The sequence below is a fragment of the Podarcis erhardii genome, assembly GCF_964252035.2.
Source record: "Podarcis erhardii genome assembly, chromosome: 13".
Taxonomy (NCBI): Eukaryota; Metazoa; Chordata; class Lepidosauria; order Squamata; family Lacertidae; genus Podarcis; species Podarcis erhardii.
The window spans coordinates 18,463,638-18,484,511 of record NC_138502.1 but is presented as its reverse complement, the minus strand read 5'-3'; the positions used below and the strand labels follow the sequence as shown (position 1 = coordinate 18,484,511).

The 20,874-nt window shown below is 47.6% G+C and overlaps 1 protein-coding gene across 2 annotated transcripts; it reads left to right on the top strand.

The window, feature by feature from the left end:
- The first annotated feature begins 936 nt into the window (after positions 1-936).
- PIH1D1 (PIH1 domain containing 1) lies at positions 937-12,047 on the top strand. Of its 2 annotated transcripts, none has more exons than XR_014150662.1 (11): positions 937-1,096; positions 2,199-2,303; positions 3,063-3,129; positions 4,463-4,648; positions 5,693-5,754; positions 6,416-6,500; positions 6,727-6,823; positions 7,986-8,036; positions 8,706-8,796; positions 8,885-9,053; positions 10,187-12,047. XR_014150662.1 is itself a non-coding variant. In XM_081837495.1 (11 exons), exons 2-11 carry the CDS (start codon positions 2,217-2,219, stop codon positions 10,232-10,234), a joined length of 915 nt encoding a protein of 304 aa, XP_081693621.1. In that variant the 5' UTR covers positions 948-1,096; positions 2,199-2,216; the 3' UTR covers positions 10,235-12,047. The 2 variants fall into 2 exon arrangements, 1 of the variants encoding a protein (XP_081693621.1); XM_081837495.1 differs by having other exon boundaries at positions 948-1,096; positions 8,913-9,053.
- The last annotated feature ends 8,827 nt before the right edge of the window (positions 12,048-20,874 follow it).

Genomic DNA, 20,874 nt, shown 5'->3' with positions numbered 1-20,874 from the left:
CTGGGAGGTGGAGAGAAGGGACGCATTGGCGCCATAGAGATGGAGAGGGAAGAGGTATATTGTTGTCACAGAGCTAGAAAAAAAGAGAGAGAAAAAGTCTTTATAACCTTTTAAGTATTCTTATAAACTTTCATGACTACAGACGAAGCTTCCTGGTTACTTTTTATTTTGTTTACAACAAAATGAAATGCATAACAAGGAAAACCCTCCAACACTGAGGTTGCATCTTCTTGGTTACTTTTGAAAGCTGTTTTGTTTGCTAGTTGGGATTATAAATATCAGCTACCCTTCGGAATCAACAGCGAAATCCAGGATTTGGGCGTGAATTGGATTGATTGGCCAGAGGTTATTGCCTCACCCTTCCACACCCTCCCATCCCAAGAGAAAAAAAATCAGAGCTCAGCCTTACAGAGCAATCCAAGGCTCCCTGGTAAATGTGTATAGGATTTAACCTTTATTATCTCAACACTGCAGGTTACAGGGGAGGAGCTGAGAGACAGAGAGGAGTTATGACAAGCCCGCAATGTATTCTAAGATTCTTACATACTTAGGAACATATACCAAAGCCTGGCTATTGGTCTCTAATTGAAGAATCTGGTTTGTTATATAAATGGTGTTTTGTATTAAAATGCTTACATTGCCAACCCCCCCCCCAATTATTTCACCCAACCTTTTAGAAGCCTATTTTGACATTAAACAGCATTTAAGGAAATAAACTCCCCCCCCCCAGTATTAGCATTTAAACAAAATAAATTAAACGCAACGACAAATTGCTGCTCTTCCATGACACCAAAAGCTCACTCTTGTCTAATAGCGCGCCCAGCCCCGCATTAATCCAAAGGAAAACCCCGAATCTAACCGGATGTTTGAGATGCTAGTCTAACATTTGTCTCACCTCGCGTCCTTAACTCTATGGAGTTCCTGTATCCTCAATACAGAGCGCCGAGATAGGAAGCCTATGAGAAAGGGGCAAAGAGAACTCGACTTCCGGTCCCGCTTCTCCGCAAAGCGAACCTTCTGGCACCCGCGCGTGGCGTCGCTTCCTTCGCTGCGGAGCCGACGAGAGACAGATATATAAACTATATACAATACCAAGGTAAACATGAACCTGGAAGCTATGATTTTTAAAAAATCGTTATTTATAGATCATGTGCATGGGACGCGGGAAGGGGAGTGGCATTAAAGTTCAGGGAGTCGAGAGAGGCAAGTATTTCTCTCCCCCCCCCCCCGCGCGCACTTTCAGTCCTTTGCTGTAACCATTAGGCACTATTTCCTCCCGTCCTTTTCTCGGTAGTCAGTACAGCTATGGTCGGAAGTCGCTGCCATAGCAACAACGGAAGTTTGATCCACTGATTGGAAAGGAAGTTCGATTTGGCAGAGGCAGCTGCGGGATCTTGATTCCTGGAAGGGGAGATCTTAAAAGGGTCCCCCCTTTTTCATTTTTGGAGGCAGCAAAGCGTGAAGCTGAGATATCACCAGCTTGTATTCAAACCCAGCTTCAGCCAAGTAGCCTTGGTAGCCCTACTTCACAGGGTTGTTTTCTTGAGGATGAAGTGGAGAGTTGAGAAAACGTCATCTCCTTGCGCTGGTCTCCTTGGAGGGAGGGTGTAGCAGCAAGTCTATGGGGGGGGGGGAAGCAGTTAGTTGGGACCCTTGAGACTTGATTTTTGGTTTAGGGTGTGTGTTAAAGTTAAATCTTAAAAGTGAAGTCTTTCAGCAGAGGAAATTTTATTGAATTAGATGCCTGCAATATGGAAATTATCAACAGGACAACGGAAATGGTTTTTCTGTGCCCTAATGGCGGCCAAGAGATTGATATTGAGTTTTTTTTGGGGGGGCGGGAATAAAATATATGATACCTTTCAATCAATGGACGGATGATATGATATTACTGGCAGTTTATGAACGGAACTGCTTGCAGGCACAGACTGTATGGATAAACATAACATTTGGAATGAGTCTATACAAAATATAGCAATCTATTAGCATTTACATAAGGACTAGGACAATAACACTATACCAATTTATACACGAATGTATGAGAATATCATATATTGCTTTTTGGGGGTATATTTTCGTTTTTATATGTATCTTTGTTGTTGTTTTTTCCCCTCTCACTTTTCCTTCTTTTTTTCTGTATCGCTTTATTTCTTTTAACTGAAATCACCTTTATAAAATATAAATATTAACCTCTGCAGGGTCTAACTAGCACCACCATGGCATCTGTAGCTGACACATCCCTGTTATCAGCCGAGCTGCAGGAGGAGGAGGAAGAGGAGGAGTTCCGACGTCTTCTACTCCAGGTCTGCATGAAGGCCTGAGGTGGGAGTGGGGAGGAAAAATTGGGGAGCGGAGACCATGTGTAGTTGATGGACTCTCCTCTAGGCCCCATCTGCACTATGCATTTAAAGCTGTTTCATACCACATTAAATAGCCATGGTCTATTTAATTCCCAGTCCTGGGAAGTATAGTCTGTTAAGGTTACTGAGAGTTGTTAGGAGACCTCTATTCCCCTCACAGAGCTACAATTCTCAGATGATTTAATAACCAACTCTTATTCCCAGGGAACTCAGAGTTGTAGCTTTGTCAGGGGAAGGGGGGGGGTGTCACCAAACAACTCTCAGCATCCCTTAACAAACTACAGTTCCCAGGATTGTTTTGGGGAAGCCGTGACTGTTTAAAGTGGTATAATACTGCTTCAAATTTATAATGGAGTTCAATGAAGCTGACCTGAGAAACACAAAGTGAAAAGACCTTTTGGGTTGAATGTTGATGAATGTGACATGAAGGGTTGGGATCAGGGAAGGACATGGGGCTCTTGGAATGTCTAATTCCAGATGTAAGAGGCTGCAGCCTTTCATCTCGGAAAGAAATGGGATCGGTTTAATAATAATAATAATAATAAAATTATTATTTATACCCCACCCATCTGGCTGGGTTTCCCCAGCCACTCTGGGTGGCTCCTAACAGACTATTAAAAGCACAATAAAACATCAAACATTAAAAATTTCTCTAAAGTCTGAGTTGTTTAGCTGTATCATAAATTTATCTCTGCCTCTTAGGCAACCCAGAAAATCGAGAGCTTTGTGCCCTCTCCGGCAGAATCCAAGCCTATCCGGCCACTCCCAGGTAAAGAACAAAAGGGACTGTGAAGGTTTCTAAATGAACTTTTTTCTAAACTGGGTGTATGCTTGGGCAGTCAAATGGCAAATGCATTTCACAGCAAACAAGGGCAAACTGATGCACGCTGGGGCAAAAAATAATAATAATAATCTAAATTTCACATATAAGCTCATGGGGTGACTAATCAGGATGAGATGTTTGGGTCATAGTGGGTAGCTCGATGGAGAAGCTGATCCATTGCGCAGCATCTGTGAAAAAGGCAAATGCCACACTGGGGATCAGTAGGGAAGGAATTGAAAATAAAACTGTCAATATCATAATGCCGTTATACAAATCTGTGGTGTGACCACACTTGGACTACTATGTACATATGTGCTATTTATCCACCCATCTCATCTGAAAAAGGATATTGTAGACTTGGGAAAAGTTCAGAAAAGGCCATCAAAATTATCAAAGGGGTAGACCAACTCCCCTTTAAGGAAAGGGTGCAACATTTGGGGCTTTCTAGTTTAGAGAGAAAGGGTGAGTAAGCAGGGAGATGGTAGCGATGTATAAAATTATATATAGAGTAGAGAAGCTTTTCTCCCTGTCTCATATAACCAGAAAAGCAGAGATCTTGGGATTACAGGGGAGTGGGGTGGATATTAGAGGTGCAATGTGGAGACAAGGTGAAAGTGGTCCGTGGCAAGCAAAAGCAGATTCCCTAGTTCCTTAGTTATTGTTGTTTAGTCATTTAGTCGTGTCCGACTCTTTGTGACCCCATGGACCAGAGCACGCCAGGCACTCCTGTCTTCCACTGCCTCCCGCAGTTTGGTCAAACTCATGCTGGTAGCTTCGAGAAAAACTGTCCAACCATCTCGTCCTCTGTCGTCCCCTTCTCCTTGCGCCCTCCATCTTTCCCAACATCAGGGTCCTTTCCAGGGAGCCTTCTCTTCTCATCAGGTGGCCAAAGTCTTGGAGCCTCAGCTTCAGGATCTGTCCTTCCAGTGATCACTCAGGGCTGATTTCCTTCAGAATGGAGAGGTTTGATCTTCTTGCAGTCCATGGGACTCTCAAGAGTCTCCTCCAGCATCATAATTCAAAAGCATCAATTCTTCAGCGATCAGCCTTCTTTATGGTCCAGCTCTCACTTCCATACATCACTACTGGGAAAACCATAGCTTTAACCATACGGACCTTTGTTGGCAAGGTGATGTCTCTGCTTTTTAAGATGCTGTCTAGGTTTGTCATTGCTTTTCTCCCAAGAAGCAGGCGTCTTTTAATTTCGTGGCTGCTTTTAATTTCGTAGTTGTTTAGAGAAACCTGCAAATCTATGACTTGCTTCTCTCATCCTCCCCAGGATTCTGCCTTAAAACCCGCACAAGTTCCGGCGAGAAGGTCTTCGTGAACGTCTGCCGGTCTCCCCACATCCCCCCACCTCCTGACCTGACCAACGAAGAGCTTGCCTGCCTCATTGAGTCGGAGAACGTCTCCACCTTCAGGATCCCCATGAGCTTGGGAGAGCCCCACGTAGAAGTGGACAAGAGTGAGCATCCGCCTCATTGATGCTGAGAGGACGGGCTAGCCGTGAAATGAGTAGCTAAATCTTAAGGAAAAACAAGGCTGGAGCACCTGCTTCAACAGAGCCAGCCAGGTCTTGGTGGTCCTTTTGGTCCCTCTGCTTAAGAGAGCTGTCTGAGTGGCACAAGGAGTAAGGAACTTGGTCACCTAAATCCCTGCCTCAATCCCTCTCATCATCTGAAGGACACTCCTACTACTACAGTGGACGCTCGGGTTGCGAACGTGAGCCTTTCGGGAGGCACGTTCGCAACCCACAGCGCCGCGTCTGTGCATGCACAGGTTGCGATTCAGTGCTTCTGCGCATGTGCAAAGCACGGTTTAGTGTCTCTGCACGTGCACAAGCGCCAAAACCTGGAAATAACCCGTTCTGGTACTTTCGGGTTCAGTGTGGTGTGCAACCCGAAAACGCACAACGTGAAGTGTCTGTAACCCGAGGTATGACTGTACTGCTATTATTTATTTATTTATAATTAATATACTGCCCTATACCCACAGATCTCGGGACAGTTCATAGGATAAAAACACAGACTACATAATCAAAATAAAAACAAGCACCTGAGTAACCCCCCCTCCCCCCTATTTTAAAAGGGCATCTAATGACAATTGACCAACGGCCTGGTTAAAGAGGAACGTTTTAGCCTAGGAATCACTTGGCATCCAAAACACACTTGCTCACTTTTTATTTTTATACAGATGATCCATTTTTTGCTTTGCTCACAAAAACAGAAACCTGCAGACGAATGCAGCTTTGTGGAGGGGGAATAGTTCGAATGTTTTTAAGAAAGCGTTGATTTGTACCCATCTTGGCTGAAGAGAGAGAAACACACCCGATCTCTTTGTTTTTCCTTGTGGGGATGTCTCTGCATAAGAGCGTCTCCCAAGTGAGGTGGTGCAGCGTGGACTCAGCCCTTGAAGGGCAACTGAAACCAAGGCTCCTTCTGCCTTGTAGGTTTTAAGAATAGCCGCCTCTTCTGTCGAAGCAGCCTGACCCTTCTTTCTTCTTTCCCAGGTGGCAATGCTTGCACTGTGTATGACGTCTCCATCAGCACCACCTTTTACAACAAGATGGAGGTGAGCTGCCTTTTTGAAAGGGAGCCTTTGCGTCCCAAATGGCTTCTCCTGTACCGCTCAGGGGGCAGAATTCCTTCTGTGTCCATGGCAGGCAGGAACCTCTCTTTCCCAAAACCACCTAGATGCTGTTTGCTGCACCAGAGTGGGGGGGATGATGTTGGGAGACAGGGGCATAAGGTTACCAAATGTCCCCATTTCCTGGGGGCTTACAAATCAGTCCCCATACAAAATCCATTGAAGTTCCCCGGATTCATTGGAAAAAATCTGGTACCCTTACTCCAGCATCTGTGCAAGGTAGGCAGGTGAGCATCTTTAGTGCATCTTTGGCTGCTTATGCCATGAATGGATGCATCCCTTCCTCTGCACCATCTCCCCAAATTGGTATGTGTCTGAATATCAGTTTCCAGGTATCACAAGTGGTGAGCGCTGTTATACTTGGCCCTTGCTTGAGGGCTTCCCATAGCTGTCGTGAGCTGGACTAGGTGGGCTTGTGGCCCAATTCAGCTGGACTTCTTATTTTCATAATCACGAAGAGCTTGGGACTTCCTACACATGCATGCAGTTGGGTGGCAAGTACTTCATTGTGGAGTAATCCATGTGCTGAGAGAAGGGAACCTAACCTCCCCACCCCCATCTCTCTGTTTTCTCTCGCTGCCTCAAGAACAACGACTTCCTCAAAGAGTTCTTCATCACAATCGCCATGGAAGGATTGTCGGAGAAATACAAGATGGATGTCAACAACCAAGGTACGGGTGTTGCTCCCGGGAGGCAACAGGCCCCTCTCTTGGGGCCAATCCTGAGGTAACATTTCTCCTCCTTTGGGGGGGGGGGACGACATACCCTTGAAAGAAAAGCAACCTTGGTTCGGGAGACTTCTAACATCCGTTCTGGGTGCTTCCATCCCTTTGGGGCTGAGCCAGAGCCTTTTGCCCCTGCAGCCAAGCTAACAAGGCTGCTTGCGCCCCTTTCCAGAATGGCGGATTCTGAAGAACAGGAAGTTTATGGGCTCCATAGCTGAGCAGACCATCCGCACCAAATCCAAGCCTTTCATCCAAGAGATGGATAGCAGGTACGTTGGCGAAATTCCACAACTCGGGAATGCTGCGCAGAAGGTCCTCTACTGGGAGTCCTCCCACCCGGACCTCTGAGAGTGGTGGGACTACCAAGAGGGGTCTCCCTCTTCTCATCTTAACACCCAAGAGGGTGCTGCTAAATTGGGATGTTACACATCATGCATCTGGTGAAATGGGCTCTAATGCACTAAACAGTGCCCTGCAAAATTAGTTAAATTTTCAGGGGCCTCAAGACACTTCATTTTTCTGCAGCAGACTAGAATTGGAGTAAGTTCATCTCCTCTTCTGAGCATGAGAATCACCGGCTGCCATTGGACCATCTGGATGAATTAGGAGAGTCTTCCCCCATCTGGTGCCCTCTAGATTCTGTTAGACTACAGTTCCCATCATCCTTAACTATTGGCCATGTTGGCTGGGGCTGATGGGAGCTGGAGTCCAAGTTGAGGGTAGTGAAGTTAGGAGAGATCTTTCCAGTGGGCGGCTGCTATATGGAAATGTTAGCATGGGAGGGGCTTGTAACACATGAGGGGCGGCAGAGGGAGAATCATGCCATTTCAATTGTTAGCATTCTATGGTATAGAAGTGCATCTTGACGGCGGAAGAAGATTGGAAGAAGTTTAAAGACTATTTGCAGAAATATTGTAAAATTAAGGAATGTTAGAATGATATTGGATAGAAATTAAGCGGTTTTCAGCTGTAATGTATAAAAGAGATGGAAAATAAGGTTTTGAAATAATTAAAAGAATCAGTGGTGAGGATTTGCTAAACAAACAAATTGAATTAGAATATAAGAAAGGGAGGTAAGGGGAGGTCTGGAAAATAAGTTAAATGAAAATAAGTAAATGGAAACTTTATGTGTTTTTAAATTCCTTTTATTTTTCGTATTTTTCGTATTTTTGTACTTTTGTATTTTTGCTTTTCTTTTCGTTTTACAATGTATTATCTTTGGAAATCTTAATATTTTTTTTTAAAAAAATAGAAGTGCATCTTGTCAGCTGAAGCAGAAACCAATCTCTGGGGCCTGTTAAAAGTGTTTGGGACTCTGGACAGAGCAGAGAGAGCTGTTGGCCCAGACTTGAATGGGGACTTGGTACAACTGTAGTAGTCAGATCAATACTTCCTTCTTCATTTTTACAAGGCGTTTGTCTCTTTCTGCAGCCAAGTCAAGGAGGAAGGCAGGAACCTTTTGCAGCCATCTGCGTCACAGAGGTACGGTGTGGTTGGGATGGGAGGGACTGTACAATGAGGATGGGGGTCAGGGTAATGGAGGAATGGAATGACCCGTGATCTCAAATATGGTCTGCTATGATAGGTTGGACTGGTGCAATGCATTGCTCATGGGGCAGTCCTCTGAAGACTGGCCAGAAACTGCCACTAGTACAAGCCCAAGAAACCCCTCTAGACTGCTCGGTTGTTCCAGGCATTTAAGAGCAACCAGGTGTGATGTCTTGAGTATGCTACCTGGGTGTCAAATTGGGTCTGCAAACACACACACAGAGGCATTCTGAATAGCTGCCCTTAAGCGTTGGAGTTTTCTTCCCTTGGAGACTTGGCAAAGCCCTAGCCTTTGCATCTCCCAGAAGTACAATAAAGCAAGTTTATTTAATCTGGCCGATAGTGGCCAGAATAGGACTCTGTTGTCAGCCGCCCATAGTGCAGGTTGTATGTCTAATGAATTAAATAAAGTTCAGTTAGACCGGGCAGGATATTGTGTGTCAGAAGCCCACAGTTGCATTTCTGACTTGGCCCCTTAATCTGTTAACCTGTTGCCTGTCCCTGTTTTTATGAGTTGGCAATATCTGATTCCAACTGAGTGTTTTTATCATGACACTCCCCCCCCCCTCTCCCTTGCTGATTCTGTTGTGCTTCATTCCGTAGCTCGGCCACAGTTCCTGAATTCACCATAGTTGCTGAGCCATCTACCAGCCACCCTGACCATCTGGTCGCGAAAATCAGCCTCCCTAAAATGGTAATTTGGCATGCGGTTTGTAGGGTGGTGTCTTGGGTGCTCTGGTCCCCAAGCTGGGGAAATAGCAATAAAATTGTATTTTTTTCAGTGTTTCTTTGTTCTCCCACCCTAATCAGACCTCGAGATCTCTCGAGCTGGACCTGGGAGAGGACCGCATTGTGTTACAGGGACACCCCCAACTCTACCATTTGGACATCTTCCTCCCCTACATCATTGTTCCCGAGGAGAGTAGGGCCCAGTTCCACAGAGGAACAAAGGTGAGTAACTAGGATGAGAGAGAGAGTGAGACTTGCAGAAATCTTCTCCCTCCTTCCGAACCACACCTGAGGTCTTTAGCTCTTAAGAAGCTTCCCCTTCCTTTGTAAATGTGTGCCTTTGAAGGAAAGGTCTAAGTTGTTAGTGCCTTTGACAATGTGATGAGGTGCTACAGGCCGGTATCAGATGACCGGCATCACCTTTGTCAGCAGTAGACTGATAACTTAAGAAAGTGGTCGCTCTAGTTCAAAGGAAGCCTTGTTTTGGCTACATCCCAGGCCGCTTAGCCCGTTCTCTCTTAGTACATGACCCAGTAGCCTCTGACTGGTGGTGTTAGAAGAGCACAAGAGCCCAGGCCAAGTGCATTGCAGCCTTTGCTATGGAAAAATTCCAAAAGTGGAGCTGTTTGTTCTTTTGACCATCGTGAGAACCACTTTGAATAAAGAAGGAACAACTCTTTGGAAAGGTAGAAGTGATACAGGTGTAGGTGTTTGTGATGGACACTAGAACACCATAGTCCTTGCCAGGCAATAATAATAATAATAATAATAATACACACACACATACATACACATACACATACACACACACACGGGGAATGTGTGTCTGGAGATTTCCTAAGGTAGGCAAATTTGCATGGCCCAAACGTTTCCTTTAGGGCTTCCCCAGTTGAAGGGGGCGTATGACGACATACAGGGTTGCAACGCTGGCCTTTCCAGCACCCCTATGAGACTCAGGGGCCCCCTGTGGCCTTGAGCATGTGATCTGGCTTCCTTTCTTCAGCCACTTGCAGCTGTGGTCTGCCGGCCTGATAATCCAGCTAGTGGCTTCTAGATTTTCCTGGTCATTATCAGGACGCTGTGCATTCTGCACTATTTTCAAATAATAATTAAAAAATTATTCACCTTTGGTCATTCCAGATTCTGTGATCTGCATAAGTCATGCCAAGCTGCGTGCCCTTAAACCACAAATGGCCGATGAGCCGGCAGCTTCCTCTTTGCTTGGCATTGTGTGGTCTGACTCAATTTAGCTTCTGCACCATTTACCGTAAAAACCCCTGTGCAGCTTAACTGCAGCAGCAAGGGGGCGCTCTAGCCTCTGAAACGACCCATTTTCCCCTCTCCTCCCTTTCCAGGTCCTGACTTTACTGATGCCCATCCAGCGCCCCTTACTGTTGCCGTGAGCTCGGAGGAGGAAAAACCATCCTGGAGGCGGAGGCCCTTCTTTGAGATACCAGCTGGCGGAGGAAACAGCAGAGTGAAGAAGGGAGGTGCTGGGCGAGAGGCTGGACTTCCTGTCGAAGGAAGGGGGCTAGGTTTTGGTCAGGGGTGGCAACCTCCACAATGCAGACTCTGCACCTAAATACACACACACACACACACACACACACAGCGGAAGAGAAAGAGAGAGCGTGTGTTGTACGCGTTGGATGGGACCCAGGACTTGCCTCCATCTCTCCTCCCACGATTTGTGTTCTCAAACTTCCCTTCTACCCGCAACAGCTGCTGTTCTTTTTGGCTTTTCTATTACCTCCTCTTTTTCGGTCTGTTCTTTCGACCTGCTTGTCTCTGTTGACGCCTGCAGTCAGTTCAGCTCTGCTCTCTCTGTGTGTTTTGAATCGGGACGGGCTCTGGACCTCCAAACCTCCCCCCTTGACCCCGTTAGCAAAAAATGGAGGACCTGCTCTGAGTCAAAATATGCTGGGGTGAGAAAGGACAAATGAAGCCTGTGGCAGAGGGACGGGTTATATGTACACTTCGGGCGGCAGGTGGGGAACACTTTTTAAAGCTTTAAAAAACAAAACACAAAAAACCACCTACCACATCAGGAAAGTGGGTAGGTCAATATTTTTCTTCCTGTTGTGTTACGTTAGCACATGAGAATGCCGAAGGACCACTCAGAAACAGAATCCTCCCCTGCCATCTGATATGGTACAGTCCAGCCTGCCCTCTGCCACTGCATTCTTGCCAGTCCTTGCCTGTCTGCAGCTGGCGATAGTTTGTTTTTTCCTCATGGCTGCTATAAGATGCAGACTTCTCTGGGTCTTTTTAATGAGGAGCCCAGGGTGCAAGTGGTTTCATCTTTACTCCCCCCCTTGTTCTGAGCTGCGTGGGTTTTTGAAAGCATCCTTGGAGAGAGCAAGGCAGCCTTCTCTGGAGAGAAGGTGCGTTCAGTGATGCTCTATTGGAGTCCCAGCTTCTAACCAAGGCAGTGTACTCTAAAGTTCATAGCCTCCCAGTTAACCCAGCCGCCCTCATAGTTCTATGCATGGTTCCGCCTTTTTCATGGATCCTGCAGTAGCACCCTTTATCTAATTCTGCTGCCACTAGCGCATCCCCTGTATTGCATAATGCTCAGAAGAAACAATATGTCCCCTCTCCTCCTGAGAAGGGTGACCCACAAATTTATTTTCCAGAGTTGGTACGTTATGTCCAAAATTCTTTGGCATCTCTTCATCGTCTTCATCGTCACAACAACTCCCAATGCAGTTGTGAAAAACTCATTCTCAGGCGTCTTTGTTCAAACCATGGTCAAGTTTCCTGGGGGGAAATGCCAAGATTTCTATCTTTGAGTTGAAAAGAGAAGTCTGAAATAAGCCATATAGCTGAAGTGTGTCAGCATAGTCTCTTCTGAGAACTTTGAGCTAAATCTTCTCTTTGGTAAAAAGTTGAAGGATTCCTTATGATGCTGTTTTTAATTTTTGCCCATCTCTGCAACCTCCCAACATTTTGGTGTGTAAATCTCCGTAGGTTTTTGAAGCAAGTAAGTGTGAGCCAACATAACACAGGTTTTTGGTACAGGTGTTGGCAGTACTTCCTTTGCATGCTACCTGTCTGCCTTTTCAGTGGAAGGTGGGATGGTGTTGAGGCGGGGAGAGGCCCCTGCATCCCCATACTTATGGAGACAAGGGAGGGTGGTGCATCTTCTGTAGGGGCTGAGCTATTTGTATCCTGGATTGGTTTGGCATCCATTAAAACACTTCACGTTTCTGGTTATTTTACGTGTTGACTTGTGTGTATGTATGTGCGTGTAATATTAATATACAGTGGACACTTGGGTTGCGAACGTGATCCGTGCGGGATGTACGTTCACAACCCGCAGCGTCCGCAACCCACAGTCTGTGCATGCATGGGTTGCAATTCGGCGCTTCTGCGCATGCACAAGCGCCAAAACCCGGAAGTAACCTGTTCCGGTACTTCCAGGTTCGGCGCGGTGCACAACCCGAAGCATCTGTAACCCCGAGGTATGACTGTACTGTACTTCAAAAGTGCAAACAAACAGAAAACAGGAATAGAAAACATAAAATAGAGAGCTGATCATGTAGAAAAATAAAAGAAGCATGACACATCATGAAAGCCAAATTCTGTGATTTGGTGGGAGAAGAGAGTTTAAAATGTTCCAGGTCTTCTTTATCCTTAGAAACACCTAATATGTGAGTTACAGTGGTGCCCCGCAAGACGAAGGCCTCACAAGACGGAAAACCCGCTAGACGAAAGGGTTTTCCGTTTTGGAGGCGCTTCGCAAAACGAATTTCCCTATGGGCTTGCTTCGCAAGACGAAATGTCTTGCGAGTTCCTGCGGGTTTCCCCCCCTTTCCCCCCCTTTTCCTAAGCCGCTAAGCCGCTTATCAGCTGATCCGCTGATAAGCCGCTTATCAGCTGATCCACTAAAAGCCGCTAAACCGCTAATAGCGCTAATCCGCTAAGCTGTCAATGGGCTTGCTTCGCAAGACGAAAAAACCGCTATACGAAGAGCCTCACGGAACGGATTAATTTCGTCTTGCGAGGCACCACTGTACTTTCTCAGCAATGTCTAGAGTCCCCATATCTTTGCACCACAATGTGTAGGCTAACTGCTGCCGTGCCTTCCACTTCTGAGCCAAGGAAGTTTTCAGTGCCGCCAACATACACCGAAGAAGCTCATTAGATCAAAGAGTTGTTGATTGTTGCACAAGTTCAGAAGGGAAAGTTGCAGAGTGGCTCTAATGGGGCATTTAAAATGTTTGGATACTTCTTGTGTGACCTTAATAATTAAGAGAAAAAGTTAACACAAAGTTTCTTAGCCCAGATGCAGGCAGACGTCGTGATTTGTGGGAATAAAATGTGGTGTCCATCTGCACACATCCTCAGCCCAGGGGATTTGTTTTCAGTACCAGAATTGAGGCCCTTCCAGACTGGTGTGATTTCCCCCCTGCTGTATTCAACAACATGTCATTGACAGAACAATGGTGCATTTGTGGTGGATCGGTTGATTGCATTTATATCCCCCCCCCCCTTCTCCCAAGGCCTCAAGGTGGTGTACGTGGTTCTACCCCTCATTTAATCTCCACAACAACCCTGTGAGGTAGGTTAGGCTGAGATGCAATGACTGGCTCAAGACCACCCAGTGGGCTTTGTGGTTGAGTGGGGATTTGAACCCCCAACCTACTGTGTCCTAGTCCAGCACTCTTAACCATCACACCACACCAGCTCTTTGATCTTTCAACCAGATAAGTGGGGGATGGAACCTGCAACCTATTGCATGCAAGGCAGGGGCTCTACGACTGAGCTATTGGATTGCCCTACTAACCTTCCCTTCCATTAAGTTTTAAATATGCAAGTTTCTGGTGCGCGCACACACACACATCACATGAAGCTGCAAATTCTTCTTCCTCTGTTCCTGTCTCAGCTTGCTCTCCTCTCCCCCCTGCTTGTACAGCCTGTTCCAGAAGCACATGCCCATCACTGCCACCCCCGCCAGCTCCCCCCTCGCTCCTTCTGTCTCTTCCTTTTTTTCCTTCATACAACCTGTTTTCCCTCACATCCACTTTGCTGGAGGAGAGAGATGAAGGGGACTGTAGGATATATGTTTACTACAAAATGCTCCCCCCCCCCCTTTTCAGGGTATCTGGCTACAGGGCAGGGCAGGGCATCTGATGTGGCAGAGTGCCTAGAACAGAGCTAGGGAGCCTGTGTCATTGGACTACAATTCCCATCATCCCTGTCCACTGGCCATTATGTTGACTGGGGCTCATGGGAGCCAAAGTCAAATGTCCCTATCCCTGCTGCAAGACTAATGGATGCAGCTGGACTACAGTTCCCATGATCCATGACAATAAGATATAGTGGCCAGGGCTAATAGGAGTTGGAATCAAACAACAACCAAGCAGGCCACAGGTTCCCCATCGGTGCTGTACGACACCCAACTTCCATGATCCACGGCAATTGGTGATGCTGCCTGGGGCTGATGGCAGCTGGAATCCAGTGTTGGGAGCAAGCAAAGAATCACATCGAGTGAAGTCGACTGTTATAAAAACAGGCTCTGCACTGGAGTGCCAGGCCCAGTGAGCACAGCAACTCTTCTTTGGTAACTCTTGCCCGCTATGAAGCAGTTGTGGAGTCAGATTGTCCCCTCCTCTCCAGGGCTTTCCCCGAGAAATCTGAACCTTTGCCTGCATGTCTGTCTCTGCTCCTCTCACCTCATGCCTCTCTGGGTTCTGGGAGACATGGGGGCGGGGGAAGCGGAAGCGGGTGGGTTGCAGTGGGTGGGGGACATCTGTGACTCCTCTTGGCCTCCCTCGTCCCCTGCTTCCACTTCTGCCTCTGATTTTGGTTTCCTCTCTCCCACAGACTTTCCCAGCTCACTAGGCCCTGTTACCCCTTTAGCTTCCACCAGCTCCTCTTCCCCTTCTTCTCTCTTTGGCTGCTCATTGTCATCCCCCCACCAATCCCCAGGCTCTGAGTCTTCTTTCCACCATTCCAACCAGTCCATGACATCCAACAACGCCTAGTGGGCCACCCTTGCTTTAGTGGGCACTGTGGCCAAGCCTGCTTTGCAGAGCGTCTTTGTGTCCCTGTGAACTGCATGGGAATTTCCACACTGAGCTGCATTGCTAGGCCTGTATGGCAGACGTGTGCTCTGCAGAAAATAGATACAGCTTTTAACGTACCACGTAGACAGGGCTTTTGATTCATGTTAGGTGCCAACTTATATTCCCCAAGGGCTCTTTTGTCTTCCTTTAATGTTGGATTTAGGGACGCGGGTGGCGCTGTGGGTTAAACCACAGAGCCTAGGACTTGCTGATCAGAAGGTTGGCGGTTCGAATCCCCGCGACGGGGTGAGCTCCTGTTGTTCGGTCCCTGCTCCTGCCCACCTAGCAGTTTGAAATCACATCAAAGTACAAATAGATAAATAGGTACCGCTCCCGTGGGAAGGTAAACAGCGTTTCCGTGCGCTGCTTTGGTTCACCAGAAGCGGCTTAGTCATGCTAAGCCACATGACCCGGAAGCTGTATGCCGGCTCCCTTGGCCAATAAAGCAAGATGAGCACCGCAACCCCAGAGTCGGTCACGACTGGACCTTAATGGTCAGGGGTCCCTTTACCTTTAATATTGGATTTATTTGTTTGTTTGTTTGTTTGTTTAATAAATTTCTATCTCAACTCCAAGGAGCTCGAGGTAATGTACATAGTTTTCCTCTTCATTCTATCCTAACCCCGTGGCGGGGATTCGAACCACTGACCTTCTGATCAGCAAGCCCAAGAGGCTCTGTGGTTTAGACCACAGCTTCACCCACATCCCAATCCTTACAACAACCCTGCGAGGTAGGTTACGCCGAGAGTGAGTGACCCGGGGTCACCACCATAAAGCCATCCGTCGCAGGAAGAATTCTTGCCCTGTCAGAATTAACCTGGCAAGGGCACCAGTGTATGTGTGTGTGTTGTGTGTGTTGTGTGTGTTGTGTGTGTGTGTCTGTGTCTTCCCTTCACTGTTTTATTCTCTTCCCCACCCTGCTGCCACACAGCAGCAGTTGCCAAATAGGGAAAAGCTGGGAGAGGGAAAGGGGTGATGATCTAGCACCGGAGAAATATCCGAGCCCCCCTCCATACTGTCCTCTGCTGACACTGCTTCCACTGTGAATATATTTGCATCTTATTAGCACTGAAACACACACACACACACACACACACACACACACACACAGAACAGCTCTCACTGTGGGGGATTTTCTCTTCCCCCGCTGCGATATCTGTTAATTGCCGCTTGGCAGAGAGCGTGTCCGTGGGATCTTTGCAAAGAGCAAAAACGGGCTTGGGTCAAGGGGCTGCCGCTTTCTACTTAAGGGAAATAGGATTGATCTGCTCAGGCCGCTTGCCTCTTTCTCCCCCTCTCCCGAGAAGCGATTTCGTGGGAAAGAGCAAAGGAAAAGAGGCACCATCTGTTGCATTTGTGCTCTTAAGTTGGGGGAGACAGCAGTCCTCCTCCCCAGTTTGTGCTTTAATGGAGACAGGAGACTAACGCCACATTCACACCTTGCCCAGCATGAGTTGCTGGAAGAAGAACAAATCACTCTTGCCCCCTTGAGGGCTTGCAGCTCCTCCTCCTGATATGCCACCCATCTATTTCCCCTGCTCCTCTTTCTCCCCTGCCCCCAACCTGCGTGTAGTTAAGCCGTGGGGTGCTGGTTCCTCTCCCCTGCCTTACAAGCTTGGCAGCTGCAGGTTCCTGGGCCCAATCCAGTCCCCTGGGGCGTATTCTTTGCCCTCCTCCCTCCATCCCTCCCTTTGACCAACTATGGCCCTATTAATGTCATACATTTAAAGAACTAGGATGCTGCTTTAAACAGCTGTGGCTTCCCTCAAAGGATTCTGGGAGCTGTAGTTTGTTGTGAGTTCTGAGAATTGTTAGGAGACCACCCCTCCCCATTCCCCTCCCCTGGTCCCCCTCTCCTGTGAAGAGGGGTTGATAGTTAAAGCACTGTGGCAATTGTAGGTCTGGGAGGTGACTAGGGGCCTCTTAGCAACTCTCAGCACCCATAACAAACTACAATTCCCAGGATTCTTAGCTATGATATTGCTTTAAATTTATAAATTTGTGATCATATGGGGACTTCCGGCAAGGAAAAATGGCGGGTGTCATGGCAGCAAGCAGCTCTTGAAGCCAGCCAGAGCCAACTGCGCTACCAGGTTGGCTCTGGGCTGCTGAGGCTGCCGCTGCCACATTTCCCAGGGACAGATTTGCAAATCTGGCAACATTCCAGGGACAGAATTTGTCCGGGGACAGATTTGCAAAATCAGGAACTGTCCCTGGGAACCGGGGACATCCGGTAACCTTAACATAAAGTAGATTAGGATGAAGAGTGAGTGACTGGCCCAAGATCACCCAGTGAGCCTCATAGCTGAGTGGGGATTTGAACCCCAGTTTCCCAGGGCTTTAGTCTGACACTCTAACCACTATACGACACTGCCTCTTCTCATAAGGGCTTTTTCCAAGCATGTTAAAGAGGAAAGAACCACGCTGGAGGTTGCGTGCTTTATCTCTCTGGCTGTTTATCAGTTGCAAGGGCATTGCCTCCCTATCCTTGCCTAAGCTGGAGGAAGCAAATATATATTGTGCAAATATTCACTTCTAAAAACTCTTTGACTTCCTGGTTTCACCTGGCGACTACTTATATCCCTGCCTTGAATTAGTCACATGGGTGCTCCCACCCAATCAGGTATGATGTAGCAGCAGGGACACAAACCTCACTAACCTTCCAGATACCACTAGGACGCAACTCCCATCATCCTCGACCCACTGGCCATGCTGGCTGGAGCAGAGACGAGTTGGAGTCAAGCAACATCCAGCTGAAGTGAACAGGCTGGTGTCATATGTTGGATGGGATGACATAATTGACCACTGTTCAGCGTAATGTGGATCCACATGATTAACCAACTTTGAGCAAATGAAGGCAATTGAGAGAGAGAGCGTGAGGGCAAGTGAAAGTATTTTAAACAATCAAGCACTTTCACAAATTCTCCAAGGCCTTTTGCAGGAGCGGGGTGGGGGGATAGGGTGGGGGTGGGACTAAAACCCTGAGATATCCATTTCAGTGTCCAGCAGGTTGCTACACTGCCGGGAAAGTATCTGGGGGAATTACCGTATTTTTTGCTCTATAAGACTTACTTTTCCCCTCCTAAAAAGTAAGGGGAAATGTGTGTGCGTCTTATGGAGCGAATGCAGGCTGCGCAGCTATCCCAGAAGCCAGAACAGCAAGAGGGATTGCTGCTTTCACTGCGCGGTGATCCCTCTTGCTGTTCTGGTTTCTGAGATTCAGAATATTTTTTTTCTTGTTTTCCTCCTCCAAAAACTAGGTGCATCTTGTGGCCTGGTGCGTCTTATAGAGCAAAAAATACGGTAGTTCTTGTGGAAGGAATTCTAGCATTGCAAAAAACAGGCTGCTTAACTATTCTCCGCTCATCGACACCCCTGCCTCCCCCCCCCCCGCCCCCAAAAGACAGCAGGGTACTGTCAATTTGCTCAAGTACATCTCTGCCTGTACTTCATGCAGCCAGTAGTTCATCTCTGGCATTTCCTCTCCCATAGAGTTCACGCTGCTTGCACCACTTTCCACCATCCTCCTGTCCTGCTTGGAGAGCAGCAGGGAAGCTGCGTTAAGGACCATGCTGGGCTCAGGGCACAGATTGGTGGAGCCTTCTGTCTCCCAAAGGCCCTGGGGAGCCCCCAAATGTTGCTGCATGGTTGAAACAGCCGTCTTCTTGTACCCTGGACACTTTCTTTAATTTCAAAGAGACAGAGGTTTGAGGCTGCAGTCCTATATACCCACTTCCCTGGGACCAAGCCCTGTTGAAGCTGGTGGGGTTTACCCCAAAGTCAACATGCATAGGATTGCGCAGTTAGTGCAAGGGTTATAGGATCTTTGGCCCTCCAGATGTGGGTGAACTACAACTCCCATCAGCCTCGGTGAGCATGGCCAAGGGCCAGGGATGGTGGGAATTATCTCACAGTAGCAGAGGTGGATTTAGGGCAGGGCAACCTGTTCCATCACACTGGGTGCCAAGCCCAGGGGGCACCACAGGGTGGCTCAACTCTGACCTCGCGAATTGAGCCGAACGGAAGGTGGGATGCTGGGAGGGGGATTTTGGCCCCTGAAATTGGAAAGACCAAAGTCTACCCCTGACAGCAGTGTATGGAGGACGAAAGACTAACTTAGGCATCATTTCTTCTTCTTCCGGAGAATCCAGGAGTCCCTAGATTCCCACCCAGACATCTTCAAGGGGAGGGACCATAAGAACTTAGTGGTAGTCTAGCTTCGCATGCAGGAAATCCGAGGTTTGGTCCCGTGTCTTTCCAGTAAAAAGGGTCAAGGATCCAGGTGATGGGAAAGACAACAGCCGATCTAGAAGAGTGTGTCTGGTTCTGTCACACCGCATGTGGAGCTTCTGCAGGGCTGCAACTATGATGCCCAACAGAAGGTGAGAGGTGGGGGCACATGCTGAATTTTGGCGTTGCAAAGGGTGCCACTGAAATTTGAGATGCCAAGGTCCACCACTGAGGCTTAGCTTGAGACTCTGGATGAACTAGAAAACACTGGGCAAGTTGGATGAACTGCCTTTGAGTTTTAGCTGTTTTTAATTATCTCATGTGTAAATTGTCTTAGGCGCTAGTTTTGAAGATTAATGAATCAATTGTAATAATAGTAGAAGTAGTAGTAGTAATAATAATAATAATAATAATAATAATAATAATAGTATCCTGATGTGGTGTAAGATAGCTTCCTTTGCACCCAGAAAGCAGGAGTGGGGAACCTCAGGCCTGGAAGGCTGGATGTGGCTCTCCAGACCTTTCTATATGGCCCTCAGAACATTCCATTCCCCAGGCCACACCTTGTTATGGCCCAGCTGCACAACTCAATTCTGTTTTCCTGGTTGGAACTCATGATAATGCCTCTTAGGTTGCCTGGAGGAGCATGTGTCAAAACTAGCCTACCGTACAAAGATAAAAATTTACATTCCTTGCTCCGCCCATGTTTGGCTCCACCCACCAGTATCATGTGACCTCAAAAGTTGCCCAGAAGGGAATGTGACCCTCTGGCCGAAAAAAGGCTTCCCACGCCTGCTATCAGGCTCTCTGGGCTTTCTTGAATGTGGTTATGGACCTTCATTGCAGAGACTGAAAGGAACAACCTGGCCAGACCACAAACCTGGCTGGGTTTGCGTTGCGGTTTTATTCTCTCCCAGCACACAGCAAGCCTTGTGGTACTGCAAATGGAGAGAGGTGATGGGGGAGCAGCAGCCAGCCAGAGTGGATGGGAAGAGCCATAGCTCAGTGGTAGAGCATCTGCTTTGCATCCAGAAGGTCCCAGGTTCAAACCCCAGCATCTCCAGGTAAGTCTGAGAGACACCCTGGGAATTCACTGCTGGCCAGACTCTACTGAGCTAGATGGACCAGACGCCTGAGTCAGTATAAAGCAGTTCCCTGTGTTGCCATGACTTGCTGTAAGGAAGCTTCCTGTCTTCAACTCATCTCCCCTTTGCCCTCAGTCCTTCCCGTACATCAGCCCTTTCTTCATCCCGACACACAGCGCCATCTGGGTCCCGCTGGGTCCCCCCTCCCTCCCTCCCTCCCTCCCTCCCTCCTTCCCTTCCAGAGTCACACTCCTCATCCAGAGCAGCCAACTCCCCGGCCGTCTGTGACTCAGCTGACAGCTGGCCTATCCCCAGAGCCTAGTGGAGGCTGAGAAATGAGCCAGCCTCAGACAATCCTGACATCTTCTTGCCTCTGCCTGTTTGTGGGGCCCAGTGCCGGATTTACATATAAGCTAAACAAGCTACAGTTTAGGGCCCCACTCTCTTGGGGGCCCCCAAAAAATTAAAGGAAAAAACACACAATGGATGTACATTTCCAAAATATAAGATAAAAAAACAAATAAAATAAAACCTACATACAGCAACAGTGTTTTGTGTTGTGTAGGCTCCTGTGATGTAAGTAATGGGCCCCACCTGCTAGCCTACTCCCTAAAATATCACTGGTTTGCTCATTTCTATGTATAGGGTGCCTACATT